At 55.9% G+C, this 18,931-nt stretch overlaps 1 protein-coding gene across 1 annotated transcript; it reads left to right on the top strand.

Annotated features, from left to right (window-relative positions):
* Positions 1-7,500: 7,500 nt before the first annotated feature.
* Abhd17a (abhydrolase domain containing 17A, depalmitoylase) lies at positions 7,501-13,952 on the top strand. Its single transcript, XM_028861181.1, has 5 exons — positions 7,501-7,663; positions 10,503-11,024; positions 11,753-11,947; positions 13,284-13,463; positions 13,541-13,952. The coding sequence occupies exons 2-5, from the start codon at positions 10,693-10,695 to the stop codon at positions 13,764-13,766; spliced, it is 933 nt and encodes a 310-aa protein (XP_028717014.1). The 5' UTR covers positions 7,501-7,663; positions 10,503-10,692; the 3' UTR covers positions 13,767-13,952.
* Positions 13,953-18,931: the final 4,979 nt, after the last annotated feature.

Here is an 18,931-nt window from a genome sequence, read left to right as displayed (position 1 = left end):
TGCACACCTTTAATCCAAGCACTCAGGAGGCAGAGGCAAGTAGATCTCTGAGTTTGAGGCCAGCCTGGTCTACAAAGTGAGTACCAGGGCAGCCAGGACTACATAGAGAGACCCTGCCTCAAAAATAAGGGAGGGCATGGGGGGGTCCAAAGAGGAGTGGAGCCCTGCCTAGAATCCCCCAGTGAGGGTCTGGGGGCGTGGTCAGGGTGGAGCCCCGCCTAGAATCCCCCAGTGAGCGGCTGGGGGCGTGGTCAGGGTGGAGCCCCGCCCAGGATCCCCAGTGAGGGGCTGGGGGCGTGGTCAGGGTGGAGCCCCGCCCATAATCCCCAGTGAGGGGCTGGGGGCGTGGTTAGGCCTAGAATCCCCCAGTGAAGGGCTGGGGGCGTGTCTCTGTGATTGCCTCTCTACCTTGTAAGAGACCTTTGGTTTGATCACCAAAATTCGCAGAGGGCATAGTCTTCCTGGCTGTGTGTGAGGGTGGGACTACTTCTTCTAGCAGAGGAGTCTGGGGTTCCTCTGCCCTCTCCTCCACTGTCTCTCTGGTCCATCAGCCAACTTCATGTCCCCTCCACTCAGCTTGGTGGTGCTATTTTAAGAGTCCCCTGCTTCCTGCCTTGCCTCCGCACTCTACAGGACCCGTTCCCCCTGCCCCAGCCCCTTGAAATCAGCCATGATCTGGACATTAACTCCTGAAACGCACCTGTGTTCAGGACTCAGTCTGCGCCTGTGCACTGGTGACACCCGAGACTCTGAACCCGCTTTGAAAATCGGGAAAATCGCCTGGGATGGTGGCATTATGCTGTGATCCCGGCGCAGAGGAGACTGAGACCGAAGATCTCTAAATGAAGACTAGCTTGGGTTAAGTAGTGAGACTCTGTCTCTCAGAAGTGCCTAACAAGAGACAGGGTGTCAAGGTTGATTAGCTCCACAGCTGATTGTCAAAAAAGAGGGTCAGTGAGTAGAGGGCTCCTTTGACTTGCTGCAAGCCGCGGGTTCCATCCCCAGCACCACGCCTGTCACCCCAGCACTTGGGAGGCAGAGTGAGAAGTCTAGGTCATCCTTAACTACCTAGCTGGCTAGTTTGATGCCAGCCTGGACTCAGAGACCCTGTCTCAAAACAAGAAAAGAACAAAAGACACTATGGGGTATCATTGCTTAAACGTCGGAAAAAAAGATCGCTCCAATTTGACTGCTTTCCATTAGGCCTTATAAACATGGGGCCATCTGAGCAGGCAGCTCCTGGGTGTCCACGACAGTCTCAGGCCGCAAAGCTTGCTCGGCCCCAAGGCCTCTGCCACCTCAGCAGTGTTGTGAATATTAACTAATTCTGGGTTGAACCTATTTTATTTTTATTTTATTTATTTTTTATTTTTCGGGACAGGGTTTCTCTGTGTTGTTTTGCTGCCTGTCCTGGATCTCACTCTGTAGACCATGCTGGCCTGGAACTCACAGAGATCCTCCTGCCTCTGTCTCCCGAGTGCTGGAATTAAAGGCTTGCGCCACCGCCACCTGGCCCCTTTCTTTTTTAAAATAAGATTTTATTTTATTCGTGTGAATGTGTGTGTGTGTGTGTGTGTGTGTATGCATATGTGTGCACCATGTGTGTGCTGTGCCCCCCAGGTCAGAAGACGGCGTGGGATCCCAGAGCAGCAGTTGCAGTGCTTGGGAGCTGTGGAGATTGGGAACTGAACCCAGGTCCTGAGAAGCAGCCCATGCCCTTAACTGCCGAGCTGTCTCTCCAGCCTTGACTTCTTTTCTGTTTTCTTCCTTCCTTCCTTTCTTTCTTTCTTTTTTTTTTTTTTTTCTTTTTGCGAAATTGTCTCATTTGGGTTCAGTTAGCACAGAACTCTGTTTCATGATTTCTAGTACTGGAGTGAACGTTTGAGCTGTGATCCACAGCTTCCTTCCTTCTATTCTTTCTTTTCTGTATGTCTTTTGTTTGTTGGTTTTGTTTTGTTTTGTTTGTTTTGTTTTTCGAGACAGGGTTTCTCTGTGTAGCTTTGTGCCTTTCCTGGAACTCACTTTGTAGCCCAGGCTGGCCTCAAACTCACAGAGATCAGCCTGGCTCTGCCTCCTGAGTGCTGGGATTAAAGGCGTGCGCCACCACCGCCCAGCGTCTTTGTTTTGTTTTTTATTTTATTTTATTTTATTTATTTGTTTATTTATTTTGAGACAGGGTTTCTCTGTGTAGCCCAGGCTGTGCTGGGACTCTGTAATCCAGGCTAGCCTCTAACTCAGAGTTCTGCCTGCCTCTGCCTCCCTAGTGATGGAATTAAAAATTTGCACACACCTTTAATCCCAGCACTTGGGAGGCAGAGGCAGGAGGATTTCTGTGAGTTCAAAGCCAGCCTAGTCTACAGAATGAGTTCCAGGATAGACTCCAAAGCTATAGAGAAACCTTGTCTCAAACAAAACAAAACAAAATAAAACAAAAAACCTACACCACCCCCACCCAGCTAGATAATGGACTTTTATTTACTTTATATTTAGGGGGGGTCTGTGGGTCAGAGGTCAGAGGACAGCTGGCAGGATCTTTGTCTTTCCACTCTGTGAGTCCTGGGGATAGAACTCAGAGACTCAGACTTGGTAGTCTGCACCTTTATCTGCTGCACAATCTCATTGGCCCCTGTGCCTTAATTTTTTGTAATAATTTATTTAAATTCATTTTATGTGCATTGATGTGAAGGTATCAGATCCCCTGGCACGAGACCGTTGTGAGTAGCCATGTGGGTGGGTGCTGGGAACTGAACCCAGGTCCTCCGGAAGAACAGCCAGTGCTCTTAACCTCTGAACTGTCTCTCCAGCCCCATGTTTTAATTCTGATATATTTCTGTGTAGTACTGGCTGGCCTTGAACTCCTGGTGGTCTGTTCTTGTCTCTGCCTCCTTCCCAGGGCTGGTGTTGCAGGTGGGTCCTGCAATGTCTGGCCACAACAGAGGGTTTTCCTTTTACAAAATGTCCTGGGGGATGTGGCAGCATTGTAAAGAGGGCGGTCTTCACACATGCTCAGTGGGAGCTGAGTTCTATCCACTAACTTAGTTATGATCCCGGCCATTCTCCCACCACCAGCCCCAGGGCTACCTTCACTCCCTGTGGATTTATTCCAGGCAGAGCTTGGCTTTCTGGCTTAGCCAGCCCTGGCTCCTCCCAGCCCTGAGTTGGAATGGCCTGGGGGGGGGGTCCTGGGTGTGAAGGACAGATCCATTCCTTACATGGTGCTTAAAGAAATCACCAGTTTCAGATTTTTTTTTTTTCTTTCTGAAGACAGGGTTTCTCTGTGTAGCCCTGGCTGTCCTGGAACTCACTCTGTAGACCAGGCTGGCCTCCAACTCACAGAGATCCGCCTGCCTCTGCCTCCCGAGTGCTGGGGTTAAAGGTGGCCACCACTGTACTGTCACAGCCATTTTAAAAATTCCTTGTAATTTTATTTATCTAATTTTACGTGTACTAGTGTTTTGTCTGCATATATGTCTATGCATCATGGATGTGCCTGGTAACCTCAGAGGTCAGAAAGAGGTGTTGGATCCCCTGAAGCTACAGTTACAGACAGGTGTGAACTGCCATATGGGCCTGTAATTGAACCCAGGTCCTCTGGGACAGCAGCCTGTGCTGCTAGGCTGAGTCATCTCTAGTTCCTTTCCCCCCTTTTTTTTTTTCTTATCTTTGAGACAAGACCTCATTGATGTGCCTCTGACTGGCCTTGGGCACCCCAAGTTGTCTTTGGAACAGCTGTATGGGCCTTCCAGCATACACAAACGTCCCCATGTGTGTCCCACACTAATAATAATACTTTAATATTTACAATTTACATTTGGCTGGGTATGGTGGCACACATCTTTAATCTTAGTACTCTGGAGGCAGAAGCAGTAGAATGCCTGTGAGTTCAAGGCCAGCTTGGTCTACAGAGTGCGGCTCTGTCCCCAAAAAGGAAGAATTACATTTATTTGTGGGTGTGTGTGTGTCTGTGTCCTGATTCACATGTGGAGGGCAGAAGACAAATCTGTGGAGTCGTTTCCCTCCACCCACCTTTCTGTGGGTTCTGGGGCTTGAACTCGGGGCATGGCTAGCAGCAGGCACTGTCCTCAGCCGCCTCAATGGTCCCATTCATCCTTTCCAAGCATGCATGTTAACGTGTGTGCATGGGTGCAGGAACAGGGAGACCAGGAAAAGGCCTTGGTGACACCTTGGGGAAAGTCTTCTACTTTGTTTGAGACAAGCTTCTCTTTGGCCTGGAGCTCAACAGTCCCGCTAGTCCAGCTGGCCAGCAAAGCACCGGCCCTGGCCGGCCTGTCTGCCTCCCTCCTGCTGGGACTGCAATCCAGGGAGCTGCCGTTTCACAAGGCTTTTCTAGACGTGAACTCAGGGCCTAGTGCTTTAATGGTAAGCACTTCGCCCCCCCTTATTTATTTATTTATTTTATTATCAGCTTGATACAGTATAAATTCTTATCCTAATAGTAAAATATGTTTCACTGAAGCTTGCTCAGTGATTGAGTAAAACCAAAGCTTATTCTAAGCCACAGTCACCCTAGGGTCCCCCCTGCTATGTAGCCTCCCTGGTTCTGTAGGTTGCAGTCTGATTGTTCATTGCTTTATATCTAGTATCCACTTATGAGTGAGTACATACCATGTTTGTCCTTCTGAGTCTGGGTGACCTCACTCAGGATGGTATTTTCTAGTTCCATCCATTTTGCCTGAACATTTCATGCTGTCATTGTTTTTCTCTGCTGAGTAGTACTCCATTGTATATATGTACCACATATTTTTCATCCATTCTTCCGTTGATGGGCATCTAAGTTGTTTCCAGGTTCTGGCTATTACAAATAGTGCTGCTATGAACATAGCTGAGCATGTATCTTTATGGTATGAATCAGCATTCCTTGGGTATATGACCAAGAGTGGGATGGCTGGGTCTTGAGGTAGATCAATTCCCAATTTTCTGAGAAACCGCCATACTGATTTCCACAGTGGTTGTACAAGTTTGCATTCCCATCAACAGTGGAGGAGTGTTCCCTTTGCTCCACATCCTCTCCAACATTGACTGTCATTGGTGTTTTTGATTGTAGCCATTCTGACAGGTGTAAGATGGTATCTCAGAGTCTTTTTGATTTGCATTTCTCTGATTTGCATTTCTTTTATACAGGGTTTCTCTGTGTAGCCCAGGCTATCCTGGCGCTTGATCTGTAGACCAGGCTGGCTTGAACTCACAGAGATCCACCTGCCTCTGTCTCCCAAGTGCTGGGATTAAAGGCATGTGCCGCTCGCCGCCGCACGCCGCCACCCCACCCAGCATGTGTGCCACGGGGTGGCAGCCGGTGCACAATCTGCAGGATCATTCTTTCCTCCTTCTGTGTGGCTCTCAGGGCTTGAACTCAGGTCCTCAGGCTTATCAGCAAGTGCCTTTACCACTGAGCCGTCTTGCCAGCCCATGCTCTACCTGTTTTCATGGAGTGTTAAAGCTGAGTGTGGAGCTGAGTGCCTGGGATCCTAGCACTCACCAGAAAGAAAGCCATTTCTAGGCTGAATACAAAGCAGACAAGCAAGAGCCGGGCCCCAGCACTGGGGAGGCAGAGGCAAGCAGCCTGGTCTACACCGTGAGACCCTGTCTCAAATAAATAAATACACGAATGAACAAAACTGACTGGAGATGTAGTTCAATTACCTGGGTCCTTGATCTTGTCACGGCCTGGGTTACAGCTCTCAGAAACCTGGTTTGTGACACCGTTCTGTTGTCCCAGCATTTGGGAGACTGAGGCAGGTGGATCAGCACAGGGCAGCCTTCTCTTTGTCAGGTGTTAGGAGCAAGCCAGTTTGGGCTTTGGGACATTTTTGTCACGAGAGATTGGGGGTGGGGGGGGGAAGGAATGAGGACATAATCCACAGGACATAGTAAAAATGGTGTGGTGGTACATGCCTCATCCCAGTAGTCCAGTGGAGGGGATCATGGGTTCAGTACCACTCTGGGCCACCTGAGGTGGTGTCCTCTCACTTCCCTAAAAGAGAACTTCACTCAACTGGTCTGTCAGCCTAGCATCCAGGTGGCTTGGGCATGTGGGTTACTGAGTTTGAGGGCCCTGCCCGAGCTATATAATGAGTTCTAAACTGGCCTGACCTAAAGATTAAGATGCTGTCTCAAAAAACCAAAAGAAGGGGCCAGGCGGCACACCTTTAATCCCAGCACTCGGGAGGCAGAGCCAGGCGGATCTCTCTGAGTTCGAGGCCAGCCTGGTATACAGAGCGAGATCCAGGAAAGGTGCAAAGCTACACAGAGAAACCCTGTCTCGAATTCCAGAACAATCGACAACAAAAGAAGAGGCTGGAGGGATGGCTCTGTGGTTAGGAGCATTTACTGCTCTTGTGGAGGATCCAGGTTTGGTTCTCAGATCCCAAAGAGTGGCTCACAACTATCAACTGCCCATGACTCCAGTTCCAGGGAATTCAGCAGCCTCTTCTCCTTGAACACAAGGCACACACGTGGTGCATACACATACATGCAGCCAAATACTCTTACATACAAAATAAGAAGATAAAGGAATGCCGGGCGTGGTGGCACACGCCCTTAATCCCAGTACCTGGGAGGCAGAGGCAGGCTCAGTTTGAGGCCAGCCGGGACTACAGCCAGGGCTACACAAAGAAACCCTGTCTCAAAAACAAACAAATCAAGAAAAAAGACAAAGCGGGCCAGTGGGACGGCTCAGTGGGTAAAGGGCTTTTGCCGCTAAGCCTGACGACCTCAGTTCAGTCCCCAGGACTCACTAGGTGGAGCAACAGAATCCATCCTCACAAGCTGTTTTCTGACCTCCACGGGAGCTCCATGGCACAGTAACGTCTGTGTACAGACAAATAAATCAAGTAAAACTGGGAAGGAGAATTGCAGAAGACGGAAGTGGGCGTGGGATCCCCTGGCACTGCAATTACAGACGGTTTTGAATCACCTGTGGGTGCTAGGAACCGAGCTCTGGTCTTTCGTAAGATCAGCCAGTGTTCTTAAGTGCAGAACCACCCCCCAGCGCTGTCTCCAGACCCTGAGAGAGAATGATTGGCCTATCGCCGCTCCAGGAATGCGGAAAGAATGGAAGGAATGATTTAAAAACCAACAGGGGATGCACAGCCCGCCCACTGTAGCAGGCTGGGCTTCCAGCTGAGGCCCCGCCTCCAGGCAGACCCGGAGCCACGCCCTCCCCAGGCTCCGCCCCCGACCATTCATTCAGGCCCGCCCCCATTTCAGGCCCCGCCCTCCGAATGCCCCCTACCTGGAACCCTGCCCAGCCCACGCCTCGACGCCTGTGGCCCCGCCCCCAGACAAGCCCCGCCCACCGCCTCAGGCCCCGCCTTTTCCATCAGGCTTCGACCCTTCACATCCGGCTCCTCCAGCCCCGGTGGCCCCGCCTGCAGCAAGGCACCGCCCACAACCATCCAGCCAATCCGCTTCGCTGTCGCTTTGCCCCGCCCCCACACACTCGGGACCTCCTCGCTTGCGCATTCCCCGCGGATCACTTCCGGGGCGGCGTTAGAACGCGGCTCACTTCCGCCCGCGGCGGAGCGGCGGCGGTGGTGGCGGCGCAGGAGGCCCGGCCGCGGTCCCGAGGGACACACCGACGGACGCACGGGCGGGCGGCCGGGAGCCATGGAGTGCGGCCCGGGGCCGGCGGACGCGGGCGGCGGTGAGTGCGGGCGGGGACGCGCGCGCGGCGGCGGGGTGCGAGCGGGCCGAGGCGAGCCGGGCCCGGCGTCCCAGACACCTCCGCGCCCTCCGGGGACGGCAGCGCGGCCCGCGCCCCCGCCCGGGCCTGCCGTCCCCCGCCACCTCCGCCTCCCTGCTGACGCTCGCCGGCCACCTCTGTTCCGTGTCTGGTGTCGTCCTGCCCCTGGGTCCCCCCACATCAGGCTTCCTGGCGAAGCCCAGGACTCCGCCATGGTCCCCATCACCCCCACGGTGAGGTCCTCACCCGGGGACAGAGCCCGAGGGTGCAGCCTGAGCCAGCCCGGCTTCCCCCGGGAGTCCTTGCAGTTTTTCGAAACCTCTCCCGGTCTGTCTCTTGGCTCTTTCCTCTTTGACATGTGTGCGCCCACGCAGAGGCCAGAGGACAGCTTTCTGGAGTCCGTCCTCTCCTACTCTGTGGGTCCCCACGATCCAGCTCGGATCTTCAGACTTGGTGGCAGGAGCCTTTACCCGCTGCTGAGACATCTCCCCCAGCCTGTCTACACTCTGCACCCTTCTGCTTGTGCTGCTTGGGGGGGGGTGCCTCCCTACCCCGACGGGCTGCTGGCTGGGGCATGCCAGTGCAGGCAGGCATATGTAGGTCGCCCTAGAGCCCTTCCTGGCTCCTTGTAACACCAAGGCCTGGTTTTAGGTTTGTGATCACAATACTTGGGTTTTTGAGTGGCAGTGAGTGAAATATCTTGGCTTGCTCTACCCAGTGGCAGCCATCTGTGAGTGAGGTCCCACATGCTGTCTGTCCCCTCCCTCATAACACTGGCAGATGTTGGGGGCTGATTTCTTTCTCCTACAACTTCCTCATTTTCTCTGGCTGCTCAGCACATGGTTGTTGGTGCTTATTGGTCTTCCTGGCCCTGTCCCATGGAGATCCTTGTTGCAGGGTGGAAATCTGGTTCACTGTAGAAGCAGGAATATGTGGGGTCCTCACCATGTACAGGACTCAGGGGGTGCTTGTCTGACTTGTTTAGAAAGTGTACTGCAAGATGAGACCCAGAGGTTGCACCCTGAGAAGCTGTGCCTAGGGAGGAGGAGGAGGTCACCCCTCAAAGGGAGGTCACTCGATGGGTGTGTGCTGTAGAAGGTGTCAGAGTAACTGGGAGGAACAGCCTGGCCACGGATGATGGTGACCGAGATGTGACCCAGGCAAGGAGACTAGGGTGCGGTAGGGACAGGTTCAGGGGCTGACAGGTGGAACCTTCAGGCCTAGGGATCACGAGAGGAGACTGGAAAGAAGAGTCAGAGGTAGCAACCACTTTCCTGGCCGTGGTAGTAGGACCTAGTTTCGCCTTGTTCTTCCCTAGCGTGGTCAGGGCTTCCCTAGCGTGGTCCTGGCCTGCAGGTCCCTCCAAGCTCCCCATCACCCAGGGGTGTTACAGGGTGAGGCCAGAACTGTAAAGCTGATGTCTATAAACATTGACCTTGTGGATATTTGGGGCAGGGTCATCCCCTGATAGGGATGTTCTCGGCTGCTTGGGGTCCTGGACAGAGTCCCTAATCCCCACCCATTCCATACTAGGAGTGCTCTGGGTTCCAGATGTGGCTCTGGTGTCTCCCTGGTCTCTAATCACTCAGCTAGAAGTGCTCCTGGTTACAGGCAGGGCCTGGTGTCTCTTAGAGGCAGGTTCACCTGCATCTGAGAATTGCCAGCTGGGGACTTCTTTTTTTGTTTTTGTTTTTCAAGACTGGGTTTCTCTGTAGTTCTGGCTGTCCTGGAATTCTGTAGGCCAGGCTGGCTTAGAACTCAGAGATTGGCTTGCCTCTGCTGTCCTGGCACTGGGATTAAAGGTGTGCGCCATCACAGCCTGGCGGGAGCTGGTGACTTCTTGACACTTTCTTTGTCCCTGCTCTGGAGGTCATGTCTTTTCTCTCAGTGTGCTCCCTAATTGTCATGGACTGGACATCGCTTTACCCAGCCCTGGGCCGCACACCTCAGGTCCACAGGGAGCAGAGATGCATGCGCCTGTGGGTCCACAGCTGCCTGGTGCTACATGTCCCTCTGTCCTGTGGATTCAGACGCTGTGACCTAAAACCCAAGTATGTGTGGATATCCTGTTAAAGTTGAGCTGCGACGTCTCCCACTTCCTCCAGGCCATGAGAGATGGCTGGCCTGGTCAGTGGCAGGCTTTTCTGGAAAGGTCTCTGTGTGTCTGTCCATTGGGCAGCCCTGCCCACAGGGAGTGTCTTTGTGTCCGTTGAGCAGGTTTCTGGGTGTCCTGTGGAATGGAGTGTCTGAGTTTCCACTGGAGTCAGGCCCTGTCCCCTTAACTCGCTCCTGCGTGCAGTCTGCGGCCTCTGAGGCAGGCAGTTTCCACATTTGTCGTGCACAGAACCAAGACCAGGAGGCTGGGTGATTCCACCCTGACCCCAGGGAGACCCTGACCCCAGGGAGACCGCCTGGCCAAGCGCAGGGACAAACCGTTGGCCCAGCCAATGGGGCCCTGCCTCTGAGATGCATCCTGTCGCTGTTCCTGGCCTTTGTGTCTGTTTCCTCCCCTGGGCTCGGTCTCTATGCTCCCAGGCCCCAGGCTCCCCTCCCCCTCCCCCTGCGTCGGAGCTTGGGAGCCTTTGGGTCTCCTCAGCTCCAGACCTGGGCCGCCGCCTCTGTCACCTGTTCTGTCTGGAGGGTGTACGGCACTGCTGGGCAGGCAGAGGTCTGGGCACAGGCCTGGGGTGCTGGGTGGCAGAGGCCCGGGAGAGGAACAGGGTAGACCGTGGGTGTGGGGACACGCCCTCCTCTGCCTGGCACCTTTCTGGAGGGAACCCACATGTCGGTGTCCCCGCAGGCTGTCTCACTGTTCGGCATGGAGACCTGTGGCTGCGAGGCTCCCGGGGGCTCGCCTTGGACCGCGATGGGGCCGGGCCGCGGCCTCCTAACGGGACTGAGGTGTGCGGCCCGCGAGCCTGGCCGCCCGCTGCCCGCGTCTCGGAGCACCCCCGCCCCTCCCCTGGCCCGGCGCGGGCCCGGTGCCCGCCATGAACGGCCTGTCGGTGAGCGAGCTCTGCTGCCTCTTCTGCTGCCCGCCCTGCCCGGGCCGCATCGCCGCCAAGCTCGCCTTCCTGCCTCCCGAGCCCACCTACTCGCTGGTACCCGAACCCGAGCCGGGGCCCGGAGGGGCCGGTGCTGCCCCCTCGGGACCCCTGCGGACCTCAGCGGCCACCCCTGGGCGCTGGAAGATCCACCTGACGGAGCGCGCTGACTTCCAGTACGGCCAGCGCGAGCTGGACACCATCGAGGTCTTCCTGACCAAGAGCGCGCGCGCCAACCGCATCGCCTGCATGTATGTGCGCTGCGTGCCCGGGGCCAGGTGAGCCGCCCGCCCGCCCGCCCGCGGGGCCCGCTGCGGAGGGGGGTGCGGGGGCCGCACTCCTGCCTGCCAGCCTGGCCCCTCCTGTCAACAGGAGCCCCTGCCGCTCTCAGGGCCTTGCTTTCGGGTCCTCACCAGAGGGTGAGGAAGAGGGGTGACCGCGTCCCGGGTGGAGGAGTCTGGAGTCCAAAGGGCGAGCCAGGCAGGTGCCCCAGGAAGCCGCTTGGGCAGGGCTGCGCAGGTGCGTGGCCTCGACCTGGCGTAGGCCGTTGTTTTGTTACAGGCCTGTCCGGGTTGGCCTTTGGCCAACTGGAAACAGAATGGGCCCTAAGCGTTTGCTGGTGGCCAGGGATGGGGCCCGGTCCTCCGTCCCCCAGCAATAGAGCATGCGCTTGGGGAGCAGGCTCTTTGTCGGTGCAGTTCCCGGCACCGTGGAGTGTACATGCTACCACGGAGATGGCCATCGGCCTCCTGCGCTGGGTTTGTGTCCGTCAGGATTGGACTCTTGTAGGTCCCTCTGTAGGTCCTGATGCCCCCTGTAGAAGGGCAGCCCGGGGCCTGCTGGCCAACCACACCCAGGGGCAGCGGACGAACTAGCCCTGGAAGCCCACCCCCCATCCTGCCTCCCACTCCGGGAGCCTGCAGTGGAGCTGGGCTGTCCCGTGTGTGTCTGCGGAGATGAGCCTGGGAGCTCAGCCTCTGTCCGTGCCCTCTTGCCCGACCACCAGGTACACAGTTCTCTTTTCGCATGGCAATGCAGTGGACCTGGGCCAGATGTGCAGCTTCTATGTCGGCCTGGGCACGCGCATCGGCTGCAACATCTTTTCCTATGACTACTCTGGCTACGGGATCAGCTCTGGCCGGCCTTCGGAGAAGAACCTCTATGCTGACATTGATGCAGCCTGGCAGGCCCTTCGCACCAGGTGAGCAGGGTGTGGGGGGGTCGTCAGTGCCAGGTGGGGCCAGAGGGAATAGGCACCTGTGGCCCAGAAGAAAGCTGGTGATGTCCACAGGAAGAGGGAGGTTCCTTCACTTGGTCTGGGGGTGAGCAGAGGACAGACGGAGATGTCTGGGAGATGGCTGTTGAAGGACCTGGCCGCCGAAGGGCTAGGGGACCCTAAGACTCCGTCATTAGCGTGACTCGCTCTGGGGCAGGAGGCGGTGGGGCTGGCAAGGTGATTGGAGGGGCCCAGGTGACGCTGCAGTCAGCAGGCCTGGACCGCCAGCCTGCACCCCAGACCTTTAGTCTCGAGGCTCCTCTGTCACACCCTGCATCCTGGTCCTCCCAACCTCACCCCACCTCACGAGGGCTCCTTTCGCTCCCTCATAGAGCAGGGCCCGTGCAGGGGATAGAAGAGGCCAGCCATCTCTAGTTCTGGAGGCCCCCAACCTTGTCATTTGGGTCCCATGTGGTGCCGGGACGCCGACAGCGTGGGGGACCCTGGTTACCCCGGAGATGTGCCAGCTGTCACTGGGCTGGGTCCCCGTGCCCCGGGTGCCTGCACCCTGAGCTTGCCCCCCCTGTTCCCACTGTCCAGCCGCCGGAGAGTCACTGCCCTGTGTCCCAGCTCTGTCCATTTGTCCCGCTAAGGCACTGACCTGGGAGACCTCGCTCAACTCCATAGATAAGCCTCAGGGGAGGTGGGAGGACCCTTGTGAAGGGGCCCCCCATAGCGGGAGGAGCTTAGGCCTGAGCTGTGGGTAGTGCGAGCAGGCTGAGCGGGTGGGTCTGGGTTAGCACAGGAGCCATGCAGGCCGCCCCTGGGCGGTCAGCTCCTGCCTGGGTCAGGGGAGGGTCCCGCGAGGCCTGTGACAGGTGGGAACTCTGGCAGGGCGGCACTAGGCCTGTTTGCTGGGCTAAGTGGCCAGAGTGAGCTGCTGGGGTGGGAGGGGCCGCAGGGGAAGCCGGGAATGGGCTGGCTCCCAGGACCTGCCCAGCCATACTGCCTGTGTGGTGCAAGCTTCTAATTGGGCAGGAGGGACTCAGGGGACCCTAAACTGGGCCGAGCCAACCGGGGACACAGTTTCCTAAATTCCCAGGACCCAAGCTTGTGGGGAGGCAGCGCTGGGAAGAGACGGCTTGCCTTCCCTCTCTGGGGTCGGGAGGGACCAGAACTTTGGGTCTGGACTCGTAGGTCCCCAGCCTGCCTCACTCAGGCCCTGTCAGAGGGACTGGGGAAAACCAGGGGGCTGCGGCTGGGCAGGGCCCGGGAGCTGCCATCTCCGGGCCTGCTGACCCCTCCTGCTGTGGTCGGTCAGGTACGGCATCAGCCCGGACAGCATCATCCTGTACGGCCAGAGCATCGGCACGGTGCCCACGGTGGACCTGGCGTCCCGCTATGAGTGCGCTGCCGTGGTCCTGCACTCGCCTCTCACCTCGGGCATGCGGGTGGCCTTCCCTGACACCAAGAAGACCTACTGCTTTGACGCTTTCCCTAAGTGAGCCTGGGGGCGGGGCCTGGGGAGGGGCCTGGGGCGGGGGGGGGGGACGACGGCCTGACCATCTTCTCCCTCAGCATCGAGAAGGTGTCGAAGATCACGTCACCGGTGCTCATCATCCATGGCACGGAGGACGAGGTGATCGACTTCTCACACGGGCTGGCACTGTATGAGCGCTGCCCGAAGGCCGTGGAGCCGCTGTGGGTGGAGGGCGCCGGGCACAACGACATTGAGCTGTACAGTCAGTACCTGGAGCGCCTGCGCCGCTTCATCTCCCAGGAGCTGCCCAGCCAACGCACCTAGCCAAGCCGCAGGGACCTCGGCAGCACTCGGGCCTCCTGCCGGGGCTGCATGTGACCCGGCGCCCAGGACCCTGCCCGGCACCCCACGGCCACGAGCCATGTGCAGGTGATGGAGGCCCCTCCTCTCCTTGTGGAAGCAAAGAAAAGGAAAGAGGGAAACTAATTAAAGGTTTAAGATTTTAGGATTGCCCTGGCTTCTTCATGGCTCCAGTGTGTCTTCCTGGGGCTGGGAGGTCACTAAGACCAGCCAGGTACGGGGCTGTGAGGAAGACCTCAGGTCCTCCTGACCAGGCCTGCGCCTTGCTCTGCAGGATTCCCCATCCCCACTCCAGATGTGGGCATGACAGTTACAGTGGACCCCAGAGTCCCGGCCAGGCCACATACTGTGCCCGTGGGAGGTGAGGTCTCCCCAGGACTGCAGGACAGCCCTTGGTAGGGTGGTGTGTGCTCCGCAGAGCTGAGTCACGTCTCTTCTAGCCGTAGGGTCCCCAGGGTGAGGAAGGGCCTGTCTGCAGGGAGGTCGGCACTCTGAACTGCCTCCTGCGGCTGCAAGCTCCCTTTAAGAGTGGGCAGGCGTGTAAAGGCTGGACCGTGCGGCGAGGCAGTGTCAGAAGTGACACATTGGTTTTGACCCCAGAGGCCTCCATCTGCTAACGCTGAGCTGGAGTCCAGCCCCCCAAGTCCATGGCCCTCGGCAGCATCACCAAATCGAAGCGTCCCGACACTGTGCCCCACTCCAGTGGGGCCTCAGGACCTTTGCACTGACCGCACAATGCGCCCTCACTAGATCCTTGTCTGCAGTCCGACTGCTTGGCCCTATCACGACTGCCCTCTCCACCACCTGCTGCAGAGACGTGTGGCTGCGCCCCCCCATCCACCCCTCTGAAATGCTGACCTGCAGAACCCAGGCTCTCCCAGGGCTGAGTCTCCTGTGACCCAGCGAGGAAGAAGAGCAGCTGCACATGCCAGGACACAGGAAGGAAGGATAAGCCTCCTTCCTAGCCTGGAATCAGGAGCCTGAGGCAGGAGCATTGCCACAAATATCGAGGGTAACTTAGGGTACAGAGTGAGACCCTCTCCTCAAGCCCAGCGATTGCTGGCCACAAAGTCTCCTGGGTGCTGGGGATGGAACCAGGTGCTCCCTGTGTGGGGGAGCACTCTGCCTGCCGAGCTGTGGACCAACCCCCTTTTTACTTTGTGAGTCAGGGCCTTGTTCCGTAGCTCGCTGTGATCCTGAACTGACCCTGAGGCCTGCCACATTCGGTTTCTGTGGGACTTGGGACACAGGGCATGCCAGACGAGCACTCCACCTCCTCATCACAGCCCCCACCCCTTTTTGTGTGTGTGTTTTTTTTTTTTTTTTTTTTTTTGAGACAGGGTTTCTCTGTGCAGCCCTGTCTGTCCTGGAACTCACTCTGTAGACCAGGCTGGCCTTGAACTCACAGAGATGCTCCTGCCTCTGCCTCCTGAGTGCTGGGATTAAAGGCGTGCACCACCACTGCTCACCTCCCCCTTTTTAAATTTTTTTTTTTTTTTTGAGACAGGGTCCCTTGTTTTGAGCTTGGGAATGAAACTTGCTATGTAGCCCAGGCTGGCCTCCAACTTGAGGCAGTCCCATGACCTTAATCTCCCTACTGTTAGAATAACAGACCTGATGAGCCACAGCCCATTTCAACACACAAAATCCAGCCAGGCTGGGGCTTGGCTGTGAACGCCTTTAATCCCAGCACTTGAGAGGCAGAGGCAGGCAGATCCCTGAGTTCGAGGCCAGCCTGGTCTACAAATTGAGTTCTAGGACAGCCAGGGCTACAGAGAGAAACCCTGTCTGAAACAGCAAAAGAACCCCACATTTGTATGGGGGGTACACTTGTCACAGCATGTGTGTAGGTCAGAGGTCAGCTGCCAGGCATCGGGTCTCTCACTATGTGGAGTTTTAGGACTGAACTCAGGTGATCAGGCATGGGGGCAAGTGTCTTCTTTCTGAGCCGTCTGGCTGACCTACAGCCATTTCTAATGCCCACGTCCACGGTTCTGTAAGAGCCATCTCTGTCAACATTAGTCATTTAAAAGTTGGATGAGTGTACGTTTAATATAAAGATGTGTATTTAAATAGTCCGTATTTCATGGCCTCTTTCTGCCCAGTTGGTTGTGTTTGCTAAAGCATTTCATACATCAGGGAAATTGGGGGGCTGGAGAGACGGCTCAGTGGTTAAGAGCCCCGGCTCAGTTCCTGTCACTCAGCTCCAGGGCATCCAATGCCTCAGGGCCCTGAGCTCCTGCACACACGCGCTCACAGATACATACAAATAATAAGGATCACTTAAGTGTGTGGTGCATGGCCTGTAGGCAGTCTGTGGACCACCAGAATGCAGGTGCAGGGAGGCATGAAGAGGGTCTCCAGTCCCCTGGAGTTAGAGGTGGCTGTGAGCTGACCCACACGGGTGCTAGGAAACAAACTCTTAACATGCCAGACCCCCAGGGTAACCCCCCCCTTTTTTGGGGGGGCTGTTTTCTGAGACAGGATCTCTTTTGGAACTCACAGAGATCCACCTGCTTCTGCTTGAGAACTCAGAGATTAAAGGTGTGTGCCACCATGCCCCAATGACTTTGTGGTAGTCTTAAATCTGTATTTTTTAAATTTTATTTTGGCATTTTGAGGGAGTCTCCTCACTCATTTTGAGAGAATCTCAGACTTACTGTGTTTCCCAGGATGGCCATAAATTCCTGATCCTCTATTTCCCAAGTGCTGGGATAACAGATGTGTGCCGCCAACCTGGCTGGTAATTTATCTTGCTTTTGTTTTTTGTTTTATTGAGACAGGGATTCTCTCTGTGACCCTGGCTGTCCTGGATCTCGTTCTGTAGACCAGGCTGGCTTCGAACTCATAGAGATCCGCCTGCCTCTGCCTCCCGAGTGCTGGAGTTAAAATCATGTGCCACCACCCTGCTTTATCTTGCAAGTCAGACATATAAAGAAAAATTATCTGAACTTGCAAGTGCATAAAATACTTCATATTTTATTCTACATTTGGGATAGTTTCCTGTTTTACACAGGTTAAACTTTAAAAAAGATTTCTTACTTTGTGTGTGTGTGCGTGAGCGAATGCCATGTGTGAACAGGAGCCTGAAGCTGCAAGAGTCAGGTCCTGTACAGCTGGTCATGAGCCACCCGGGGCCCGGGATCTGAACTCGGATCCCCTGGAAAGAGCAGCAAGTTCCCGGAACCACTGATCACCCGTTTTTGTTTTGTTTTCTGATAAGATCTTCCTGTGTAGCCCTAGCTAGCCTGGAAGTGGCTGTGTAGACCAGGTTGGCCTCGTCGTTATCCACCTGCCCAGCCTGCCTACACAGCTCATCGGAGGTTCTATACCTCTTCCCCATCTCACTGTGTCCACTGCGGACTAAGGGCCCCTCGACGCTGTTACTCCTTCTCGCACCACTCCATGCTCTCCCGGTCCCGTCTCCCCCCAATCCTCGGGCATTCTTCTTTCTCATAGACATCAAAGGAGCTCCTTTATTCCTGCCAATCTTTGGAGTGCTGGGGGCGTGGTCAGGGTGGAGCCCCGCCCAGAATCCCCAGTGAGGGGCTGGGGGCGTGGTCAGGGTGGAGCCCCGCCTAGAATCCCCAGTGAGGGGCAGCAAAAGCAAACCAGAAATGAATGCAAATCACTTGTATTCACAGATAAAATTATGATGAAACTGTTACCTTAAATACAGGATGAAGTCATCTAACCTCCCTTTGGCTCTTCCTGCTGGATGCTCTGATATGGAACGCGTGTTTGTGGCTCCCAAACTGGTGCCCTATTCACCCTGGTTTGGTGTGAACCCTGTGCCTCTGTCGGCAGCAGGCACAGGGCTCCGGTGTGGGAGCCCGGTGTGTTTTCTCTGCCTACCCATTTCCCACAGGATGCAGAGCGCCGCAGCCATTGGGGAGCCCGGGACCTCGGACTGGACAGCGACTCCAGCTCCTGGGTTGTCTGTGATTCCCTCTGTACCCTGGGCTCCCTTTCACACACACCCCGTTCCCAGAGGCCGTTATCAGCTCCAGGAAGCTGCCCCCCTCCACCGCCACCTTTGAGATGGCTTGTGGCCAGGCTGCCCTCCCACCTGGGAGCAGGGCCAACTTTAGCTCTCCATTTTGTGAATTTCCCAGCCACACTGTCCCACACCCTAGTCTGGTGGCCTTTCCCAGTCCAACACGTGGCCGCAAGGCCGCGGTCACCTCATGTCCCCTACCCATGCCAACGTACCTCCAGCCAAGGGACCTAGTGGTCCGGCATATTACGGCACCCAAGGCGGCCTCAGATGTCCCCACCAGACAGGGACGTGGTCCTTCCCCCTTGGCACCTTGAGGGCTCTCGGTGTGTACAACAGCTGGACCCATGTGAGGGTAAGGAAGGCCAGGGGCCTGGGTTCAGATTTCCCCTGAACACATCGTGTCTTTGGACCTGGGATAGACCTCGGACACAGTTATCTCCCTTACCAGGATCTACGTGGGGACAAGGACATGTTGGGCATGCCGCCTACCTCTGGCTGTGGGGTCCACAGTGCATACTGATGTCCATGGTTGACTGTGATTCAGTCGGACTTTTTTGTTTTGGTTTTTCTTTTCTCAGTGCTGGGATTTTATTTTATTGTTTTTTTTTCGAGACAAGGTTCCTCTGTGTAGCCTTGACTGTCCTAGAATTCAATCTGTAGCCCAGGCTGGCCTTGAATTCACAGAGATCCACCTATCTCTAGCTTCTGAGTGGTGGGATTAAAGGTGTGTGCCACCACCGCCCGGCCTCAGTGCTGGTGTTTTAAACAGGATGGCCTGGAATTTACTATATCACCAAGAATAATCTGATCCTCCTGCCTCCACCTTGGGAGTGCTAGGACTCAAGGTGTGTACCACATGCCCAGATAATTAAAAACAAACAAATAACTACAACAAAAACATGGTCCCATGTAGCCTTGTCCAGCCTTCAGCGTGTGTTGGACGCCGCCATGGTTCAAGCCATGTCACTAAGAAACAGCCCGAGTGCCTGTGTGACTCTGGAGCATCTGGTGTCAACCTTCCTCAGCCACATGGCTTGGGAGCAACAATGACGTGCATCTGTATTTCTGTCCTACCTCTCCCCAGGGCACGGCTCAGGCAAAACAGCCACATTGTGAGTCTCGGGGAGAT

This window comes from Peromyscus leucopus, chromosome 22 (assembly GCF_004664715.2).
Source record: "Peromyscus leucopus breed LL Stock chromosome 22, UCI_PerLeu_2.1, whole genome shotgun sequence".
NCBI classification, from domain to species: Eukaryota; Metazoa; Chordata; class Mammalia; order Rodentia; family Cricetidae; genus Peromyscus; species Peromyscus leucopus.
Note: the sequence above shows the minus strand (reverse complement) of the source record. Positions and strands in the feature narration are given on the sequence as shown.

Excerpts from the sequence above, each read along its gene's own strand:
- Abhd17a (XM_028861181.1), top strand. The coding sequence starts at position 10,693 with ATGAACGGCCTGTCGGTGAGCGAGCTCTGCTGCCTCTTCTGCTGCCCG. Across the intron at positions 11,025-11,752 it reads CGCTGCGTGCCCGGGGCCAG|GTACACAGTTCTCTTTTCGC; the intron begins GTGAGCCGCCCG and ends CCCGACCACCAG. Across the intron at positions 11,948-13,283 it reads TGGCAGGCCCTTCGCACCAG|GTACGGCATCAGCCCGGACA; the intron begins GTGAGCAGGGTG and ends GTGGTCGGTCAG.